Source organism: Anoplophora glabripennis, unplaced genomic scaffold (assembly GCF_000390285.2).
Source record: "Anoplophora glabripennis isolate ALB-LARVAE unplaced genomic scaffold, Agla_2.0 scaffold156, whole genome shotgun sequence".
NCBI classification, from domain to species: domain Eukaryota; kingdom Metazoa; phylum Arthropoda; class Insecta; order Coleoptera; family Cerambycidae; genus Anoplophora; species Anoplophora glabripennis.
In genome coordinates this window covers 93,289-116,218 of record NW_019416250.1, presented here as the reverse complement: position 1 = coordinate 116,218, position 22,930 = coordinate 93,289, and the positions used below count along the sequence as shown (strand labels likewise).

General features: G+C 32.2%; 2 protein-coding genes across 12 annotated transcripts in view; one reads left to right on the top strand and one right to left on the bottom strand.

Annotated features, from left to right (window-relative positions):
- The window catches only part of LOC108905661 (diacylglycerol kinase theta), a 111,378-nt gene extending 105,961 nt beyond the window's left edge, over nucleotides 1-5,417 (top strand). For 6 of the 9 annotated variants that reach the window (XM_018708626.2, XM_018708619.2, XM_018708625.2 and 3 more), the window contains one exon: nucleotides 3,931-5,417. In XM_018708626.2, the coding sequence (XP_018564142.1) occupies nucleotides 3,931-4,074 (144 nt within the window). In that variant the 3' untranslated portion in view covers nucleotides 4,075-5,417. Of the gene's footprint in view, nucleotides 1-3,611 lie in introns of all 9 variants that reach the window. The other 3 variants (XM_018708629.2, XM_018708624.2, XM_018708620.2) reach the window with 1 other exon arrangement.
- Nucleotides 5,418-9,289: 3,872 nt separating this feature from the next.
- Nucleotides 9,290-22,930, bottom strand: part of LOC108905665 (dentin sialophosphoprotein) — a 30,607-nt gene continuing 16,966 nt past the window's right edge. For all 3 annotated transcript variants that reach the window (XM_023456484.1, XM_023456485.1, XM_023456488.1), the window contains 3 exons: nucleotides 19,064-19,321; nucleotides 13,993-14,832; nucleotides 9,290-9,910 (listed from right to left, as the gene is read on the bottom strand). In XM_023456484.1, the coding sequence (XP_023312252.1) occupies nucleotides 9,672-9,910; nucleotides 13,993-14,832; nucleotides 19,064-19,321 (1,337 nt within the window). In that variant the 3' untranslated portion in view covers nucleotides 9,290-9,671. The remainder of the gene's footprint in view (nucleotides 9,911-13,992; nucleotides 14,833-19,063; nucleotides 19,322-22,930) is intronic.

The following is a 22,930-nucleotide window of genomic DNA, read 5'->3' as shown; positions in this document are numbered from 1 at the left end:
CTTCGCTGTATTGGCCTTTCTGAAATGGAACTTTCAATCAATGAATTCTTTCTAAGCAGAGGTGCAGTGAAAACTGTGCTGCCCCATGAATAATCTTTAGTCTTCTGCGAATTCTTTCTTAGAGATATTTGTTGTGGGGGGGGGGGGGGGTCCACAACAAGATATCTCTGATGTAGCAATTTCTTGGTGCGTGTCGTGGTTGAAGTCTCCGTCTTCGGCAAGCCGTAAAAATCTCCTCCAGAGCCGCCCCAATACCCTTGGCAGGAAAAATTATCGGATGAAGCAGGGTTATGTGAGACTATCACTCTATACCCACGCCATCTCTGTAGGTCAGTACGCCTCGTAGAGGCAAGCCCTTTCTTCCTCATCTCGGACTACTGTTCAGTGGTTCATGGGACCTTCTCCTGTCCTGGCTCCTTCCAAAGCCGAATTACCCAAAATTGGCGAAATGGCAAATGAATTCTCGGTTGCCTAAGTCAGGGTCAATGTTAGTAGTACTCAAATGTTCTGCTTTAATAGATATAGCATTTATTTTATTTTTGTTACTTGTAAAATTTTGATTTATTAAATATTAAAGAACAAATTAAGCTTTGCAAAAATATTTCGATACCAATTTTTCAACTTTGCAATTAAGATTTTTTTTAAAGAAAATTAATTTGCTTGTAAAAATATGTATGTGGTTTCATCTTGACATGTGTGAGAACGAATGACATTACGGCTACACCAAAAACATAATTTCCAACATATTCGCTTCTCTCTCATTAAAACAGTCTTCACGAAAGTGGTAGTGGTTTTATTACGAATGCAATGAAATCTTAGAGTCCAGGGACAAAGCCCACATATTCAGTTTAAGTTGACATAAATAACTGTCATTTAAATGTCACTTTTTAAAAATAATATTTTCGAGTGTGTAGGTATGTAAATTTTGCGTGTTTTATTGGCAACTCGCGTGCGATAAGTAATATTACCACACGCAGATAAATAGAGTGGGCAAACAGCTAGTTACCGACCTAAAAAACATGCGAAAAGATAGGACTAAGTAATAAAAATTCCATTATTTTACCTATCTATGGCTAATGGCTTGACATACTTTTTTTGTTACATATTAGGGGATGCTGACATTAGGGATGAAATGTTTTCATTAATTCCATTTTAATAGAACTATATTAACTTGATTTTTCTTAATTCTTAATTAAAGAAAATAAAAAATCAGTTAGCTAGAAATACCTAATCCCAATAGTTGAAAATACATGATTTTAATAAATTAAATATTTCTTTTAATAGGCAGTATGAATAATTAATCAATTTTCGATAACACATCATAGACCCTCTAGGAATACAACAAATTTTTCGTATTGTATTTTTCCAACATCGTTACATTTAAAGTTTAATATTCATGATAGTGTCTTTAGAACCCTCTACACCTTCACTGCTTTATTGACATTGCACTTTACAATATTTTGACAACTCTCCCTAGATCAATATACATGTATATATAAAAAAACAGATTTTTGGAATTTTTATGTTTTTTAATTGGTTCAATTTTTTTATTTTTATATACCACTCTTACATCCGATGTGAAATAAATTATCTAACTGAATTATATTTTAATATCATCTTATACATTGTACCAAATATTACGTTAGTACACATGATATAAGTATTAACTGATCACTTGTTCTTGAATATTACCAAATCTTAGTTAAATATCAAACAGCAATTATCAAAAATTTTCACAAAAATACTTTGAATTTGGACATGTAATTTTGATTTATCTGTCATAGAATGCATTACATATTTTTTGTAATTCAATTTAATATTCGAATAAAATTATCTAATAGATCTGTAGTGTAACTATTTAAATTACTATTTCATAATGTTGCTAAAACTAAATACAATTTATAATAGTTCTAATAGAGGATATATATACATACAGGGTTCCCACTGAAAGGGTCGCCCCCGTAACTTCTTTGTTTTTGACTTGAACAAGTGACTTGAAAAAGATTTTGTGTAAAAGTTATATGGTCCCTTCAGAGCTTCAGGGTTAAAAAAAAAACAGTTTATTCTCGCATTCAGGTTGTTAATTCTTTGTAATTCTTTTAGTTTGTGGTCGATATCATTTTTTTAAATTCAATTGATTAAGCAATTTATGCATTTACACAGTATACTGTAACTTTAGTTTTAAACGCATATTATTAATTGTACATTATTTTTTCCATTTAACGTACAAACCGCAATAAAATACATACAAACTCGAGTACCTATCATTTCTAATGTAGTGAACCTTTCATTCAGTAGGAGGACATTACAGACTTAAGATATCTGAATTGTCTAACACACATATTTGAGTTTAACTGTTTGCTTTTATTACAGTTTAATATCAATTTAATAGCAACTATTTAACAAGAACAGGTTGGAACGACTAATAGTTTTATAATCAGTACATTTACAGACTTCAAAAATATGAAGGAATATAGCCTGCTCCATTAAAAAAAATATAATCTATACCTAGAAGCCAGATAGGTCATATTCAACTGTTTTTTCCTATACAAAGAAATTCAAGTCACCTTCCACCTGTTGCTTTTGTATCAGAAAAATATTAGTGTTAGGAAATTTACTTGAGCAATTGAATGTTAAATTTTCGGAGACATAAATCAAAACATTTTTACTTATCCTGATAGAAAACTTTTTTTGATTAATTGATAAAAATTGAAGACATCCATCTCTAGAATAAGAGATATCTAGCCACCAGAATCTTGGTTACTTAGCAACTAATAATAATTTCTAAAATATTGTATAGTTATGCACATTCTTTGAGCCATATATTCCTAATTACTGAAGGGTGTTCTATTTATGAAAACGCAAGATTGGTTTACATTTTCGAAGAGAAACAATCAAATGATTTTTTAAATATTCCACTGAAATCGGAAGGAAATTTTCTAAGACTGGTTTATACGATCTTTTCCACGTATAAACGTAAACGAGATATTAAAGGGATTGAGAATGATATCATACATATACTATAATTTTTCTTCAAAATATGAAATTCAAAATTTTAGAATCTAAAAAAAAATTCGTCGTCTTATTAGGAATGACCTCTTACATGATTACTAAACATGCATGATTACTAAACAATTAAAATATGAAGAATGGCTTTCGAATACCACAACATATTCAAGTACAAATGCATGCAACCTGCATTACAAAAAGAAAAGTAACAAAGCCCAGTATCTCTTTAGAGATGAAGTTAATAAAAATAGATGTCAAGATATTTTCTAACGGATGTTATTAAAATTTGTATAACATTGTGTTTGTAGATTTGGCCGTCATATCCCACATTGTTCAATAAAAATGTACAATAATTTATGTTAATAGGTAGTTGAATATGTAAATAGTTTTTTAATCTCTAAAGATTTATATGTATGGCTTTGCTTTATAATTACATGCACACATAAATCAATTGTATACACTTTTATTTGTTGTTTCACAAACATTCTCCACATTTATGGATATCCTAAATTCGAACAAAACAACCTACATAACGGTTTTAATGTAATACTACTGACAATTACTTGTGTACACACTAATTACAGTATTAATTACTTATACAGGCGACCATGCTGAAGAAAAATAAGTTCAAGCGTCGGCCTACAGAACCGAATATACTACCCGCCAATGGGGAGGGGGGCAAGAGCACAGATGACTAATTTAAACCTGTTCCATAAAACACACCATATTTTTCATAAATCTTATATATTTTTTGTAAGGTTCCTGTCATTTATCTTTTATCTCTTACCATTAGCATGAATATTTTGCTTGTTCGTCATGTAACTGTAAATTGCTTTATTATTTTGTTTGAGTAGATATTACAGTAAGTTGTTTCGCAGTTTTATATTTATTAAGTGTATGTATGTGTGCGCCCCTCCCCAGGCTACCATGTTGAAGAAGATGAAGGGTAAAATGAAGAGGCGCAACACTGAACCAACTATGCTAGTTTCTCCTGGTGCACAACTAGCTCCTTTACCTTCCAATGATGGCGAATCACCGACGGACCCCAATAACACAACTTTTTAATTATAATTCGCTAGTGAATTCCTTTCAGTTTAGTGTTTTCTTAGACATTATACCCAAAGGGCATGGGTTGTTTTCTTTCTTGCATTTAAGAATCATATTACATAAAATATGTATTTAAAAACAGTAAACTGTAATAATTATTACGTTATGGTATGGTATATTTACCAAAGTATTGGTGAAAAAATTATAGATTTTGTGGCTAAATGCCCGTTGAGTTTATTTAATTTTAAATAGTTTATTTAAGTACAAGTAATGTACTTTAGATATGTTGTAGTTTTTAAAGTTTATTTACCAAAAAGAAAAAATATCAAGAGATATATAAAGTACTGTGCTGCCAAAATACACAAGTACTACCATCTGGTCATGAACACCATTTGGTGAGAAATACCAATGTATTCAATCACAATAAATGAAGACCATAAAGAAGAAAGGAGTAACATCATCCTCCTAATCTGAAGTGACTCCGATCAGCTACGTTTCTGGAAAGCAGCTTTCAGCTATGGAAAATGTTCATCCAAAGAGACGTTTAACAGTGAGTCATATCGTGTGAAAGAATAAAATATTTGAACTACCAATTTGTGTAGAAGGTGTGATTCAGTCGTGATAGGCTTTGCGAGTAGGCTAACTGTGAGATGTGTTCCAGAACATGTTGATCGCCAGTAGGCTATATGCAATTCTAGTCACCTTTTCCCTGAAGAAGGAAGCCACAAAAAGTGGCAGGTGTGTTGGTGTCCTATTCATGTTATTACGTTGTTTTCAATAATACTTTACAGGGTAACCAATCGCAATATCACTTCTTAATCTTATGTATGTATAAATATAACCATGGTTGCAATTGGTTACCCATCACAAAGTTTTACTGGAGATATCCAATGTATTGAATAGGTGTTATGTAGGTAGCGTTTGGTCTTGCTATCCAGGAAGTGATGCTGAACGCTGTCGTTAATCTGCCTCGGTGCAAGGGGCTCAGTTCTTCACGGATGCTGCCTGGAGCCTAGTTCGTGAAGAAAGCACTGTGGGCAGATTTACGCAACGATGTGACCCTTAATTTAGCTATTATCTTACTTAAATCGATGTGCTATATTGTTTGTAATTATATTTCCAATTATGTATTTTAGATGAAATCGCCAGAACGTTTGTCTATTTCATCAACCGAAAAACTTCAGTAACTAATTAATATGAAACGTTCTCTGTGGTTATCAAGATCTGTTTTTTGATGGCTACCTAGAACCACAAATTTTATAAGACACTGAGGTTTTTCTTTTACATATAAGATATGAAATATATGTATATGTGATTAAATAGATATATTAAAATTGTGAAATATAGAAATATTAAATGTATTTGTGTATTTAATTTTTCCATCGACACACTTTCTTTACTCAAAAGATCAAGCAGATCTGAGATTTTTTTTGATATCAGAAAAGTAAACAATCTTTTCTTTAGGGTTTCAGATTTAAAAAAAAAAATTGTCTACATTCTTCTTACTTAAGAAGCACTGAATATTTTAAAATAATATATTAGAATGCTTTCCGCAAAATTGCAGTGAAATTCGCTTTGGTATATATGTCGTCATTACTGCAAGAAATATATCTGTAATGTGGCATAATAATTAAAAAAATATTATTTGTTGGATAGGGTGAAAATGTTATGTTTGTCCGTGACTCCTTTATCTCTGAAACTATGAGAAAAATAAAAAATCCTTTATTAATAACTTTTTTATGTACAAAATTTTTTTTATAGAACAACCTGTATATTTTTACTTTCTTAGGATTACAATGATCTACATATATCTAATAGTACCAAAATATCATCAAAAGAATGCTACAAAATTGAATGTGTTAAAAATTTTATAAAAACCCACGCCTATATTGAAATAAATTCAATTTTTTTCTAAAAATTCTTTCGAATAAAGCCAAACAATACCAAAAATCTAGGTGTATAAAAGGCATCTAAGCTCAGACAAAATTCTTAACTTAGGATTTTATAAAAATATATATATACTAAAACTCTTAAATAACGTAATTTTTCAAATATGTTGTATTGACCAGTGGTGGCTGGTGCGGGGGAATTCCAAACCAAACACAATAGTTTAAAACATACAGACAAAATTAAAAGAGGGAAAAACAAAAATTTTTTATTAAATTTTTTAGTTCTTATTTGCTTAGCTTTTCCTATTGATAAAAAAGAATTTTTGCAAAAAGCATGTCAAAAATGACAATCGTTTTTGGTAACTGTTATAATAATTTATGTACCTAAACGGCAAGGAAAAATAATAAATTTTTTTGCTCGTAAACCATTAAGTATACGAAAAAATGGAAGAGTAAAAAAAGTTTCAAAATGAAATGTAGTATTAAAAGCTATTTTTTTGTTGGAATTGGCTAACGTAGAAAAAAGTTGTAAGAGAAATAAAACCAAAGGGGTGCTAATTTACTTCATTCAAAGACAAACCAGAAAAAAAAAAAGACTACCAAAAAATACCATTCAACTAGTTGTTAACGTGTACCAAAATTCAAATTTCTAAGTTTAACCGTTTTCGTGAAAAAAAAAAATAAAAGCCAATTCCTTCGGCCATTTTGAGATTTGAATATTTTCTCAAGGGGGGCTCAAATAAAAAAAATATATAGGAAGTACCCCCCTAAAATTACTTTCTAAACACCTCTTTAAAATATTTGCACATCATTATGAAATACCCTGTACATAATACTGAGCCCTAGGGTACACCATGTGTGACGGGTATATATTCACTATAGGTACCCGATGTAAAAACAATAGGTTTCCATCAGCCTCAAGGTGACTCCATGTATACCGTAATAACGTACTCCAGTTTAGCAGGTAAAAGTTTGTGATTTAAAAAAGCTTTGGTTAAGTCACATAATGTAAGACCATTTTCTATGTTATCTATTATCGAATTTACTATAGCCATATCACTGCTTGGATTGTTGACTTGTTAGATTGAAATCCTAATAGATTGTTGTTTATTATTGAATGAGTGTTTAAAAAAGAGGTTAATATCGGTGCTTAATCAGAATCTCAAATATTTTGCTAAAAGTAGTTAGTATACAATGTTATCTAGATAATTGAATAGATTAGCCTTATGAGACACATTAAAAAGGAAATATTAAACTTGTATAGTGCAGTCAATTTAACTTTACTTGCAAAATTCATTAAAAAAAATACTGAATGCATGGATTCCCCGTAACTCGCCCCTAAATCTGTAGTGTTTACAGCGGTGGTCATGGTTATCGTCGCACAGCAGTGAGAGACAGTGGGAGTACATATTTACTATGTGCAATTTCAGCTCTGTTTAGTCTGCCTGTAACCAAATAATAACTATCACTGCTTTCTTTTTTTCTTATTAATTGAAATTTATTTACGCATGGTGTAAAATTTTGTTATCTACATGTTGTTTTTTTAAAAAATTGTAAAAGTTTAAATTAGATTGTAAAGACATACTAACAGTACCTACTTGCAATACCTAACCTTAATGAATAATTAATCGAAGAGTTTATTTCAGAGAAAAGCAGAAGAATGGACTATCACTATAAAAAATACTGTTGAGCACATTTTCCCTACATTTTAACAGTACCTACTTAAAATAAAACTACCCAATTATATTTGATTTTTTTTTCAATACTTTGTAGTATTGTATGTATTTTTCTGCCCTCCTTAGTATGGAAGTCAAGAGCTGCCACAGCTTTTGACAAAGATTAACACAGAAAGAGCCATGATAGAAAGATTCTATTTTTACATTTTATTTAAATTAGGATTTGTGTTAAGTTGGCGGTAATCAGGGGTTATTCGGCAGGAGAATTTTTGAAAGGTAGGTGAAATTTGCCGATCTTTGCGCGGTCGGACGGGTGGAGTACTCGGTCGCACGGGTGGCAGCATCGTTGTAGGTATAGTTGTTACGATCTCAATTGGAGCAGCATAAAAAGATTTAACTCATAAATTCTACGGAATCCATAGATGTCCAGAAAAATTTTGCCCTGTCTCATCTAGATATACTATATTCCGAGCTATATTACCATATAATTACCATACGACTTTTTACGTGTATATGTTTGTTTTTAAATTCTGAGTTTGGTTTGATACTTTCAACCTTTCTGCACTGCACTGGCAAAGCTAAATGAACCTGTGTACTATACAAAAAAATGGTTTATGACCTAGTGGACCAATACAGGTTTGTTTTGATGACCAGCACGTTGCCGTCAATTCTACATCAGGCAGACTAGTTTACCAATACCGGACTCGCCGAATTGCTATTCGAGTATAAATTACGAGACACATCATGGTGAAAGCATAGAAAGAAACTTCAGGAGAAGTGCATACGGTCCTGTGCTTTAAGATTTACAGATTCCAATTGACATCGTAACAACTATACGTCTGAGGCAATTTCGGCGGCAATCGCGACGTCTGTGGATCCTAGGCAGGCAGGAAATTTTAGAAAGATTGGTGAATCACGTTTTCGAGCTCTGCGTCTTCGAAGAGGTACAGTAGGTCATCGGTTGTAGTTCGTCTATGATTAGATACTACTTCACGCGAACGGTGTCTTGTGTGATGCGTTCTCAACGTGTGAATGAGACATTGTTGAAAACTAAGTTTGCTAGTGGTCTTTATTTAGCAGGAACTGCATTATGTCGTGTGAATTTCTATTTTTTTGGTGGAAGCTGCACCTTGTGGGTTGGATTTATTCATGTTGGTGGGAACTGCAGCACGGGGGCTCCTCTTGAAAGACCGTTGTAGGTATTTGAAACATGGGTGAATTGCTCCTGCAATATCAGTTACGAATCTTGTCTGTAAAATTAGATATCTTTTGCATTCCCAGATTTTTGATAACGAAGAATATTATTTGACAGCATTTGAAGAGTTTTGAATTTATTTACGAATGAATAATTTTTTGAAAAGTTTCATCAATGAAACACCCTGTGTGAGGAAGCACATTATATCGAAGTATAAGTGTTTTAGATTCAATTTTCACATTTTGGACCTGTTAGACAATTATTAATGAAACACCCTATATATAGAAAATGATTAGGCAATCGTGTAGATAAGCCAGAGAAAAGTCAGAAGCAAGGAAAATTTATTTTCAAAATTTGTAGACACTAGTTTTCTAGGGGAAACGTAAATAAAAAATGGGTTATATTAAAAACATTTTAATAAAAACAGTACACAATAAATACAAAGTTAAAATTACAAATAAAAAACTTTTAATATATTACTCTGTAATATTGCAACAAATATTAATAATAAATGCATATTACTCTTTAAAAAGCAGTCTACAAGTAACATTAAATAAAACATTAAAAAATGTTTGGCACAAAATAAATAATAACTGTAGTGGAAGACCTAGAAATACACTTGGAATAGGTAGTTTTTCAAAAATAAATAAGGGGATAATAAAGCTTTACACTAGTGACATTTTGATTTAAAATTAATAAGTTGGTGACGTTCTATAAAAAATAAATGTTTTGAATAATATTAAGTAATCACAATTTCATAGAAAATTCAATTTCGTTGTTATCACTAATATAAGTGTGAATATATAAATTGAAAAATTTTAATTTAGCACCAAAAATTATAGGCACAAATACTGATTAAACTTGAAAAATACCGTCTTCATCTAAAAGATTAGACGAGTTTGTTGGTCCTAAGAAATGTCCAGAGCTTCCAGAAGAGTGTTCGTTTGGGGCACTCTTGTTTATAATTTTTTCGTATCCAGGTATCTCTGAATCCGTATCGTTATTTAAGAGCTCATAAGGGGGATCAGATTTGTCTGAAAGTGACTTTCCAGCACTGTTGGAACTCTCTGAAGTGTCAGTTGTTGTTTCGCATCCTACATAAATAACATTTAAAAAATTGTAGGTAATTACCTAATTATACACAGAACAATTATGTATAGTACGTTTAATATAGATCAAATAAACAAGTGTTCATCAGGGGACCCACATTTAATCATTTTTGAGAAAAGCTGATAAAAAAAATACAGTAAAAGCTAAAACTATTCGCTCCTAGGCATAGTAATGAATTACTTTGTCAAAACATCACCTTATGCAAAAATATGTAGATATGTTTTAGAGGCGTAACTTTTCATCAGGGAATTGCCCCTTACATTTTTTCGGTGTTATTTAGATACACCCTGTATATATGTCAGAGCTGCTGGTGTTGAACGGATATTTTATAAATTTTATTTATTATACTTGTTAATGTTGTGACTGTCGCTTAAGAGATTGGCTTGCAAGTGGCCGATTGTGAGTTTAATGTTAGCGGGATATTGAGAATAAAATAATAGTAGTGAACAGAGAGATTTGAACTAGAAAGCACTGGCTTCAGATCGCTAATCCTTTTATTTTGAGTTCTTTTGTTTTAATTTTGATTTTGGTATACGAGGCATATCCACAAGGCAAGCTTACTCAATTTTTTAAAAGTGGGCTCACAGTGAGTGTCCTTTTAGATTATTTCAGAACATACTTCGATAATTTTGCTCCTGTAACACTTCCGGTTATACCTAAAGTTGACGTTAACTTTGTTATTTTAAATGGGACACCCTATATATTGTTGCATTTTTGGATTCTACGTGGAATTTGAAGGTCAGTTTATTAAGTATTCCCTATACCTAGGAGTTATAGAAATTGAGGTATTAACTGTTAAAGAAAAAATTTGACAGATGCAAGGGTCCGCAGAGATGCTAGTAACTCTTTTCAGGAGTGTGACAACAAGTGGACTTTTGGTATCTGTAAAGGGCATAGGTAACACTAAATTATGTATACCAAATTAAAACATTTAATACTAGGTGTTTCATTTTTGCTGTTACATTTTGATAACTTCTAACAGCTATAACTTTGTTAACTTAAATGGGACACCCCGTATTTTTTTATTTTGTCGAATTCATATTGAAATTAGGGTTATCGTTACTACTTATATATATATATATATTTGCAATTTTCTGTTTTTTGGACATTTTTCTCGTATCAGACCTGTTGTCACATTGGCCATGATCGGAGATACTCCAAAAACAATTGAAATAACTTGACATTTCTCTAGTTGTCAAATTATTGTTGTCTGAATAGTTTTTGACAAAAATTTAAATAAAAACGTTGGGGATCGTTTAAATTATACTAATAAGGATTATTTTAATTTGTTTGTTATTTTTATTTAAATTTTCGGCAAAAACTATTCAGACATAACAATAATTTGACAAATGTCAAGTTATTTCAATTGTTTTTGGAATATCTCTGATCATGGCCAATTTGACAACAGGTCTGATATGTACGAGAAAAAAGGCAAGTTCAGTATTGATATCTAGATATATATCTTTGTCTTTTTATCTCATACAATTAGAAAAGAACAAAACACATAGATGTTAATACTGAACTTGTCTAAACTGTCCAAAAAATAGAAAATTGCAGATATCTCTAAAACTAGTAACAACTACCCTAACAATGCTTATATGACTTGAAAGGAAATTTCAATCTGCACACGACAGAGTAAAATATACAGGGTGTACCATTTAAGTTAACAAAGTTATAGTTGTTTGAAGTTATCAAAATGTAACAGCAAAAATGAAACACCTAGTATTAAATGCTTTTATTTCTTGGCATACCACGATTTAGTGTTACCTATGCCCTCTACAAGTACCAAAAATCCACTTGATATCACGCTCCTGAAAAGAGTTACTAGCATCTCCGCAAAGCCTTGCACCTGTCAAATTTTTTCTTCAATTTTTTCAATTTGTCAAACTTCCGGTATAACCGGAAGTGTTACAGGAACAAAATTATTATATTTGAAAAGAGCACACCTAAAAACCTTGGTGTGCCAATTTTTAAAATTAAATCAAAGATCAAAGTAGAGATGGGCAATGGGAAATTTTCCGTCCCGGAAAGTTTCCAAAACGGGAAGAAATAATCGAAGCTTGAGAAATTTTCCCTGGAAAGTTTCTGAAAAAATTTACGTCGGAAATTTTCCGGGAATATTTCTAACAATTTGTAAACTTGGAGCCAATTTTACTTCTAACTTCTATGAACATACACAAAAAATCGTTGGTTGATTTCGGATTTTCGGTTAATTCGGAATACCAGAAGACCATATTATCCAAATAAGTTAGAAAACACTTACACTTACTTATTTTAATCTTTGTTAAGTCTACAATCTACATAATAGAAAGCAATACAAGACTCATAAATTGCCTCTCCCTTTTCAAATTTAATATGAATTTTGATAGTTGAACCAAATTACAATTACATTTTAAAACTAGTATAATTATTTAATGTATTTACTATTTCTTTGTTAAAAAATAAAGATAAATATTGTATACTGTGTAGTGTTTACGCACTGTAACCCTCAGCATGTAATTTTTTCTAACGGATGATTAATACATAATTTATATTTTTCCAATATTTATACCAATATAAATAAAAATGTATATAAGTATTTGGTCTCTTTGGGAAGCTGATGGTATGTAGAACACAATACCAAATCCAAAAAAAATTTTTTGAAATTTTCGGAAAATTTCCGGAATTTTCAATGGAAACTTCCCAGGAATTTTCATAGTTTGGGAATTTTCCCATCTCTAAATCAAAGTAAGTCCTGATTTAGTCTAATAGGACACTCACTGTGAACCACCCGGTCTTTATGAAAATTTACATATTCTGAAAAGTACATCAAACATTATTTTTCGACGTAGTCATCAACCTCAATGCATTCACTCTGTGAGCCGAGGGATGAGCTTTCTGATACCTTCATTAAAAAAATCTCCCGCCACCTCTCGGACCCATTGTTTCACGGCACTGTAGATATCATCATCAGTAGAAAACCTTTTTCTACCCACGAACATCTTCAGAGAAGAGAAAAGATAAAAATCAAAAGGTGTCAGAGGTCGGTGCTCTGAGCTGAGTGGTTGATGATGTTCCAACCGAATGAATCCAAGAATTGCTATGTGGCATTGGCTTTGTGGGGGTCTGCATTGTCATGCAACAAGCACACTCCCTTCGTTAACAATCCCCTTCTTTTGTTATGTAAGGCCCCCTTAGTGTTTTAAGGGTTTCACAGTACCCCGCAGCATTGTTTCCCCGTGAGGCAAAAAGTCAATGAGAAGTATCCCTTTATGGTACTAAAACACAGTTGCCATGATTTTTCGGGCAGAAACAACGGTTTTCAATTTTTTCACTGATGGTGAAGATGGATGTTGCCACTGAAATGATTGTTTTGTCGCCAGTCAAGATACAATCAAGGAATTGCTCACCTTCCAGTTCAAAGTACTTGATAAATTCCTGTGAAGATGCGACTCTGTTGGCTTTGTGTTTATTGGTGAGCTGTTTTGGTACCCATCTCGCACACAATTTTCAACAACCAAGTGTTTCAGTAACTGTTTCATGCAGAAGAGATCTGGACATTTGTGGAAACACTGCATTCACCTCATACAAAGTCAATTGACAGTCACCACAAAGCATTTCTTCGATCTTATTCAGCATTTCATCAGTGACGATGGAGGGACACCCACTCCTTTGTTCATCATGAACAATTGTTCTGCCAGGTTTATAATCACAACATCACATGCACGTTTGGATGATTCATCACACCATCCCCATAACTAATTTTGATTTTATAAAAAATCTGGAACAGTGCCTTTCCCTTTGCAAGAAAAAACCGAATTACGCTTTTTGCAAAGATTGGGAATAGCGACACTCATTTCAACATGCCACTACAACAGTTCTCAAGTGACTGAGGCAAATGAGTGCATGTTCTGCTTTGAACACCTTGGCCTTGATTGCAGTGTTGCCAACTGTGTCGAAAACAAAACCACAGAGCATCAAAGTCTCAGTACTCTTTACTTTGTGGATATGCCTCGTATTATAAAAAAATTATACAAAAAAAATATGTTCCATACACAAAGAAAATTTTTGTAAATTTAAAACTTACCTTTCTTCTTTATTTTTTCATAGCCTGACAGATCAGAATTAGTTCTACTCGAATCCTCATCCAGCCTTTCATAAGGAGGCTCTTCCAAGTCCTTAACACTCTCATAATTGGGATCGTTTTGATTAACAGACTCGTAATTTGGATCGGATTCACTACCGTTTGATTTGACCGCTGCGTAGCCTGGCTCAGAAGCGATTTCACTAGGCATGCTTTCATAATTAGGTTCGTCTAATGTATCGTCACTACTGAGCACAGTCAAAGGCACTGTATTTTTCCTCTGCTTGTTCACCACTGAGTATCCGTCGTTACTAACGGTTTCCTTTATTCTGGAATAACCCGCAAGATCACTGGCGTTTGAGATTCGATGGCGCAACTGCTCATAATTCGGATCTAGTTCAGAACACTGTTCGTCATTCAAAACTTCGTATCCAGGATCGGAACTGGTAATACTTTCTGGACCATTTATACTGGCGTATCCAGGTTCGTCACTGTTCCTAATTTTCTCGTACCCCGGATCGCTCAATTTTCTAAGCGATTTCTTCAGCGTCTCATAGTTGTGGTCCTTTAGTCTCTTTTCTACCACATTAGCGTCCAATACTACAGGCAAGGAGTTTCTGTTTTCACTAGAATCACTAATGTCACCAGTTTTCTCATTGTGTAGTTCTTCTTTTTTGTTTTTGTGCACTTTTGCGTATAAGTCGTCCAAGTTCCTGATTACTTGGAGCTTGTCGGTGTGGAAATCGAAACTTGTCGCTAATGGAGGGGGAGGTAATGGAGAGTTAGCTTGACGTTTCTCTGGCTTGGGCGATCCTAAGTTTGCTATCGAACTCGACGACGATGCTGTAATAATAAAAATTATTATTAAAAACAAGTAGTATAAAAAAATGAGTAAATAAATAGATAAAAAAAATTAACAGATATGATAAAATGTACTAAATATAGGGTGCCCAATGTTCTGCATACATGGAACTTCATAAATGATTACAAGCCACGTGACCAGTAATTTTGTTTGAAACAGTAATTTTATTTCCTTTATGGTGGCAATTAAATTTCGTTAAAATTAATAGTTATTAAAATAGTAAGATCAAGATTACATTAAAACACAACATTCTGTTTCACCGACTGTGATTGGTGGAATTTTTCACGAGATTCTATTCAACCAATCGGGGATCACATTATCTCGAGCGTAGGCGTAACGGTTTGTTACTGCTCATTGCAAATGAATTATTAATATTGGAGACATTGGAGACAAGATTTAAGGATTTTTCATTACCAGTACCAGTCATGCAATGTTGGGTTGCCTAAGCTGGGGTCATGTGCCTTGTAAACATTTATGAAGGCTCTGTACCTACAGTCTTGAAGTCAAAACAAATGATTGAACTGTGGTGTATGGTGTAATCGTCATGTCAGTGCAGACGTCAGTAACAAGGTGTAGACTCCGAACCTGCTTCCTTTTTGACAGGAATAACTATATACACAGAGTTCCATTTTAATGTACCAGGCCGCATAATTATTTAATTCCAGTTTTATAAAAAAATATTTTGAACAAAAGTTATCAGGTTTCGAGGGGGTCAAATTATGATGACCTTGAAGTCAATTATCAAGGTCATTTTAAGGTCAACCTTGATTTTTTAAATGGAAACCCATATTTTTATTACAATTGTCATGCAAAAGTTACATATTTTTTCCCGCAGAATACGAATCTGCAATAAAAAATATGGGTCTGCATTTAAAAAATCTAGATTGACCTTGAAATGACCTTGATAATTGACTAGTTAATTTCAAGGTCACGGTAATTTGACCCCCCGCAATCTGATAACTATTGTTGGAAACATTTTTCACCATCCTGCTTATTTCTTCAGATATTAGCCTGAGAATTAAAATGGAATAGTAAAAGTATAGTGCACTATGGCGAGAGAAAGAAGCATATTCAAAAAAATTTTTCATACAAAAGTTACGTATTTTTTTCCGCAGAATACGAATCTGCAATAAGAAATATGGGTTTCCATTAAAAAAATTAAGGTTGACCTTGACATGACCTTGATAATTGACTTCAAGGTCACCATAATTTGACCCCTTCCAACCTGATAACTTTTGTTTGAAAAATTTTTTTTATGACGAATTAAAAAAATTATGCAGCCTGGTACATTAAAATACTATATATACTTTTTCAAATAATTAATATTAACCCATAAACTTTTTGCCATAACTTCTTTTTCACTTAAAAGATTTTATATATTTTTTTTAATTCATCATTGTAATTAAAGATAATTTAACAAAACAGCATGCACAACGTCGAGAGGACATCCCCGCACAGGCTGAAGTTCTGCGCTGAAGTCTGATCATTGATCAACCATCAGAATGTTGGCACACCGTGTACAATTGATCGATGATCAGACTTCACCGCAGAGGGCACAACTTCCATGTTCTCGTTCATCATTCAGGAAATAAAGAAGCTAGACTGAGAACTAAAAAATAATACCTTACACGCTATCTGTCCTAATATATTTTTTATTTGTACTGAATGTCTTAACAAAAATTCTAAAATTAGAATATAATTACAACGGCCAACAAAAAAAAAAAAAGGTATGTGAACTTTACATGCAGCATATGATTTCCTGTGTATTTTTATCTCCTGAGCACAAATCCATAGTCTGTTTTGCTCAATCACCCTTCAGTTTCCTGTAAATCGTTGAATACCTTCAGAAAATAGCTAAAAATCTTCAGTAAAATGGAGACATTTAGGAAATGACGAGATCTTGACATTTCGACGAAATTTTCTATCCTGAATACGATTCCGATGTCAAAATAACCGTCTAGTGTTCGCTGAAGATCTTCAGAAAAAGGGCGAAATCTGAGAAGTGCCGAGATAATGACATGCGGTATATGTTTTCAGACATACTGTTACCTTCTGAATCCAAATCCAATGTCAGATTTGCTCCATCCAAGAGGTAAAATTACGTCGAAAAACATGTGTCAATTTCTCCATTTTTCTGAAGATTTCTGAAGATGTTCAGCGATTTACGGAAAACTAAAGGGTGATGGAGCAAAACAGACTATGGATTCGTGCTCAGGAGACAAAAATACACGGGAAACCAGATGCCGCATGTAAAGTTCACATAACTTTTTTTTTTGTTGGCCGGTAATTATTAATCAAAATGTTAATCACTCCTCAATTTATGTTTTATTTATGCCAAATAGATAAACATATACGATTTGTTGGTCTATTTAGTTAAAAGCACCTTTATTATAAAAAATAAATAAATAAATTATGTGATGATTCTTTAATATTTTTTTGCCAGCGGTACATGTGATGACGCAAAGACGTTGGGATTTTGTGTGGCTACTGCCACTGCAGAATTTATTAAACCAAAATTTCAAACTGCGTCAAACAATTTCTATCAGTAGAGGGTTTCAGATGGCGATCTTACCTATCGGCATTTTATGTCCATAGTGACATGAAATTATTGTAAACTTTTGCACTTTTTTATAATTATGCAAAAACTTTTAGAAATACAGAGTATAAAAGAAAAAAATTTAAAAAAGTCTTTATTTTTGTAAAAAGAACTACAGTTCTAAAGCTACTGTCAAAAAAAATAGCGGTAAATTTGCTTATTTTTCTCATTTCTACAAAAACAATTAGTTATTATGCCAAAAAAGCATCTATCCGAATGTTTTTAGAATCATTTGAAAAAAGTAAACTTTTTTCTTTTTTCTAATCCAATATTCTCTAATGACTGAATGAAGCCATTTTGGATAGAGGTAAGTTTAGTTGCATAGTCTTATTTTGATCTCAAGAATCTGTGGTAGTTCCTCTGGAATATTGGGATACAGTCTTTATAATGATTACAAGGCACGTGACCAAAAATTCTATTTTGAACAGTAATTTTATTTCCTTCACGTTGGCAATTAAATTTCGGAAAAATTAAAACAATAAGATCAAGATTACATTAAAATACAACATTCTGTTGCACTANAGCCCAGGAAATCATATGCCGCATGTAAAGTTCACATAACTTTTTTTTTTGTTGGCCGGTAATTATTAATCAAAATGTTAATCACTCCTCAATTTATGTTTTATTTATGCCACATAGATAAACATATACGATTTGTTGGTCTATTTAGTTAAAAGCACCTTTATTATAAAAAATAAATAAATAAATTATGTGATGATTCTTTAATATTTTTTTGCCAGCGGTACATGTGATGACGCAAAGACGTTGGGATTTTGTGTGGCTACTGCCACTGCAGAATTTATTAAACCAAAATTTCAAACTGCGTCAAACAATTTCTATCAGTAGAGGGTTTCAGATGGCGATCTTACCTATCGGCATTTTATGTCCATAGTGACATGAAATTATTGTAAACTTTTGCACTTTTTTATAATTATGCAAAAACTTTTAGAAATACAGAGTATAAAAGAAAAAAATTTAAAAAAGTCTTTATTTTTGTAAAAAGAACTACAGTTCTAAAGCTACTGTCAAAAAAAATAGCGGTAAATTTGCTTATTTTTCTCATTTCTACAAAAACAATTAGTTATTATGCCAAAAAAGCTATCCGAATGTTTTTAGAATCATTTGAAAAAAGTAAACTTTTTTCATTTTTCAAATATTCTCTAATGACTGAATGAAGCCATTTTGGATAGAGGTAAGTTTAGTTGCATAGTCTTATTTTGATCTCAAGAATCTGCGGTAGTTCCTCTGGAATATTGGGATACAGTCTTTATAATGATTACAAGGCACGTGACCAAAAATTCTATTTTGAACAGTAATTTTATTTCCTTCACGTTGGCAATTAAATTTCGGAAAAATTAAAACAATAAGATCAAGATTACATTAAAATACAACATTCTGTTGCACTAGCTGTGATTGATGTAGTTTTTCATTAAGTTTTATTCAACCAATCAGTGATCGAATTATCTAGAGCACAGACATAACGGTTCATTGTGAAAAAATCATTAATATTGATGGTAATATTTAGGTACCAGTCATACAATGTTAAGTTGCCTAACCTGGGTGGTCACGTGGCTTGTAATCATTTATGAAGGGTGTATAATAAACATTTATTGTACCTTGTCTGGAATGTGAGTGAGTCTGACTACCGTGTCCAGTTACATGTTTTAAACTGTCAACACTGGGAGGTGGAGGGTGAGGCGCAGGCTCATAATAAAGTTCATCGCCTACTTCGTCTTCCTCCTCTTGTGACGTTGAGGGTGGCGCATTGACCTCTGCTTCGATTGTTATCGGCAAAGAAGGTATTCGAGCATATGTTTCACTTTCGCTATTATAAATAGGGTTGTTCGGATCCGGTATAGTGGTGTAGACATCATCTACAGTAATTAAATTACAAACATTAAATTAAATATCAACATATTTTGATGGATAATTCTTCAAATAGTATTCACAATCAATTTTTTAATGGGTAGATTATTATTATTTTGATGTACAAAAGGGTTGTTTATTATTTTTGAGTAATTTTTTTTATACGATTTATGTAATATTAAAATATTTAACATATGAATTTTTGTTTCTGTGATTAATTGTGAAGACATATAATAGAGAAATTGTTGGAGAGACCCAACTCGAAGTGACCAGTGAATGGCGGACGACCCTGTGTAAATTGGCAGATTTATTTTTGTGCTAAGGTCATTTTTTGTGGTCGTCCTGCCATGTGCCGCATCACGGGGCGAGAGGGCAAGGAGGGAGTGGCTGGGGAGCGTCAGTATAACTTAGCACTTAGAGCAGGCATGTAGGCAGGTTGATGCTCTCGTGATGCTCTCGCTAACAAAAATTCCTTGTATTTGATTTAATTCTATGTTGGGATGTTAACGTTTTATTTGGCAACATTTATTTGTACCTGCACCAATAAACCTTAGTTTATATTTCCAAGGAAGAGTGTTTCACTTATTCTTCATAATTCAATACAGTCCACAACTCTTTGCTTTCGAAGCTGTGTAGTTGAAATTTACGACTTCAATTTACAGAAATATTTGCATTGTTTTTATATTACTGGCCATTGTTGGCATTTCCAACTTAGCAACATAAGATATACAAATGTAATGAAAATTACTAATTCTGAAGCAACCAATATACCTAGATGTGATTATTCCTCCATTTTAATAGTATGTTGAAGATTTCCAATGAAATAAAAATGTAAAACTTCCTTTATAAAAATTAAACACGTTAACTGGGATGCCTACATCCGGTGATATATATTATTATAATATCTATTATATACAGGCTGTTACAAATACGCTTACCATTACAGGCATCTCAGAAACGGTAAGAGATACAAAGTAGCCTAAATGGGGGCAAAGTTGCATAATCAGGAGGCCAACATTATGTTTCTAAAAAATTAAGGCTAACATTATTAGTTTTTGAAATATTTAAAAAAAAAACGAAATTTTGGAAATCCGTTTTTGTTTCATATCTGCCTTGTTTGAGATGATATTGAAGAAAGAAGAACACGTTCTCACGGCAACTTTTTGCCCTCTATTGAATGGTATACCTAATCAATTTTTATATCTAACGTTTCGTCTCTCCAGGACCATCATCAACTTTATTTTTTTAAATACGACTCTGGAAATTTTATTACTTTTTTTGCAAGCCTTCATGACCCCCAATACTGTACTGCCTCAGCCTAAACTAGATTCAGATGTTTTGTCTAGAAAAATTCATCTTCAATGTATTCGTTCCAAATATATCAAATTTTTTATTTAGGTTTCTATGTTTATTGAATTATTGTACACTCTAAGTGTCGTTAGACCCTGTGAAATCCACCTAGTTATTTAAACTATTACCATCACACGTTACAATGTGTACGGTGTACGATAATTAAATAAACATAGAAATTAAAAAAAAAATAGATAAAGAAACAAAACAACAAAAAACAAATACATTGGCTGAGGCAGTATTGGGGGTAATGATGGCTCACAAAAAATGTTATAAAATTTCCTGGGTTGTATTTTAAAAAAATGAGGTTGATGATGGTCCTGGAGAGACGAAACGTTACATATAAAATTTAATTATGCTATTCGATAGAAGGCAAAAAGTTGCTACGAGAAAGTGTTCCACTTTTTTCAATATTCCAACAAAGCTGAAATGTAACAAAAACGAATTTCCAAAATTTAATATCTCAATAATGGCATTTCTAATATATTTTGCGGAAGGTACCTGCGTACATAGGAGAAACACTAGTAAGCACGAATCACAGAAGGCATATGTTATTGTGACAGCAAGGAGTTTATGTTAGATTGTAATTCTGAAATGCTTCTTATCTGTAATTTATAGTGTTCAGTTATTTAAAAAATAATAATAATAATGTTCAAAGTAGAAAGTGTACTGGAACAGAAACTGCAATGTCTAACTGAAAATATTAAGGACTTGCTGGAAAAAGACGGATGAAACAGAAGGTAATAACAGAACATAAGATAATGTATAGGTGGATAAAAATTGTGAAGAAATAAATCCTATAGTAAACAGTAATGTTAGTAATACTCTTTTAGTGTGACGTCACAACCAGCAACAAATTGTCATAGTTGAAATTGTACAGACCGAATCTGACCCTTGTGTCCTATTTACATAGATACCTACTATAAAAATGAACAACTTCAAATTAATTTATTTTTACAAAGATTTGGAAGTATTTAAGAACAACCAACATGTGTTTTGTAAAATAGATACACTAATGTGCTTAAAACTTACAAAAAATACAAAAAACGATATAAAAGAATATTCCTAAATTTAAATAAAGAAAAAATTTAACATTAGCTGTGTTATTCTTAATGCTCATGCTCGGAAAGAATAACCTCATACGCAGGTGAGCTCCTGTTGATATGTTATCGCTGTCATCATTAGAGTATTTTCTCTTGTTTTGTTTAATATGGGCATTTTCTAGTTCTACTAAGTATTGTTATTGTTTTTCTTGGTGTTGTACTGTCTCAGTGTGTTTATAAAGTGTTTTTTTCTTCAAGTGGTTTATTATAGACGTACTCTTAACCATAACCAAACTTTCCTTGAATGATATCCTGTTGCGAGGCTACTTCGTTTACATAAAATTATCTTTAATGCCCATGCTCAGTAACATTGATACGATTTTAATTTATTAATTACTATAAAAGTCAATATTCTATAAATTTAAATATATAAATTCTATAATTCTAATAGTTTGTCACATGGGGTTTGAAACTTCTTAAATATTTCTAATATTGCCAGAATATTGCAATATTTAAGGTCATGACAAAGAAGTCATTTTTTTGGCACTTATGTCCAAAGTACATAAGATTGAAAATCGATCTAGTGAAAATATTGGGAAATTTTACATGACAATGTGCACTATGGGGTTGCCTATTATTTGGCGTATGTGACGTCACTACTAAAAAGGTCTATAGCAAAGATGTTGATAATTAGTTCAGCAGTCAAGATACTGTAAAAGATAGATGCTGTGTACCATCGTCATCAGAAGATATGTCAAACAGTTTTCCTAGTGTAGTAGCAAACACAAGATAATTCTGAACTGGCTACTTCTATGATTAACATATGTTAGGTTAAGCTAGCAACCAATGACATTGAGCTTCTTAATGATTCGTCAAAGAAATATTACTCGAAAGAGCGTTATTAATTATTAAATTTTTAAAATTTAAAGTTCCCGCAAACAAAAAGTTTTTGTTTTGAATATATATCTTTTGTCTATTTGTTCATTTCTCAATGTGTACAGATCTAGATTCATACCTGTTTATAGCAATAATTGTGATATTTTTTTATTTTATGGAAGATCAAATGTAAAAAAACTTACATACCCCAGGGTGTATAAACCACATACAAAAAAAGTTTTATTACATATCCCCAGGGGCATGTATCGCAGTTACGAACAAAGTACATTGTGTCTGCCTCAGTCAACGTGTTAAACAAGAAATTAGTAATAGTAATGAAAATTCTTT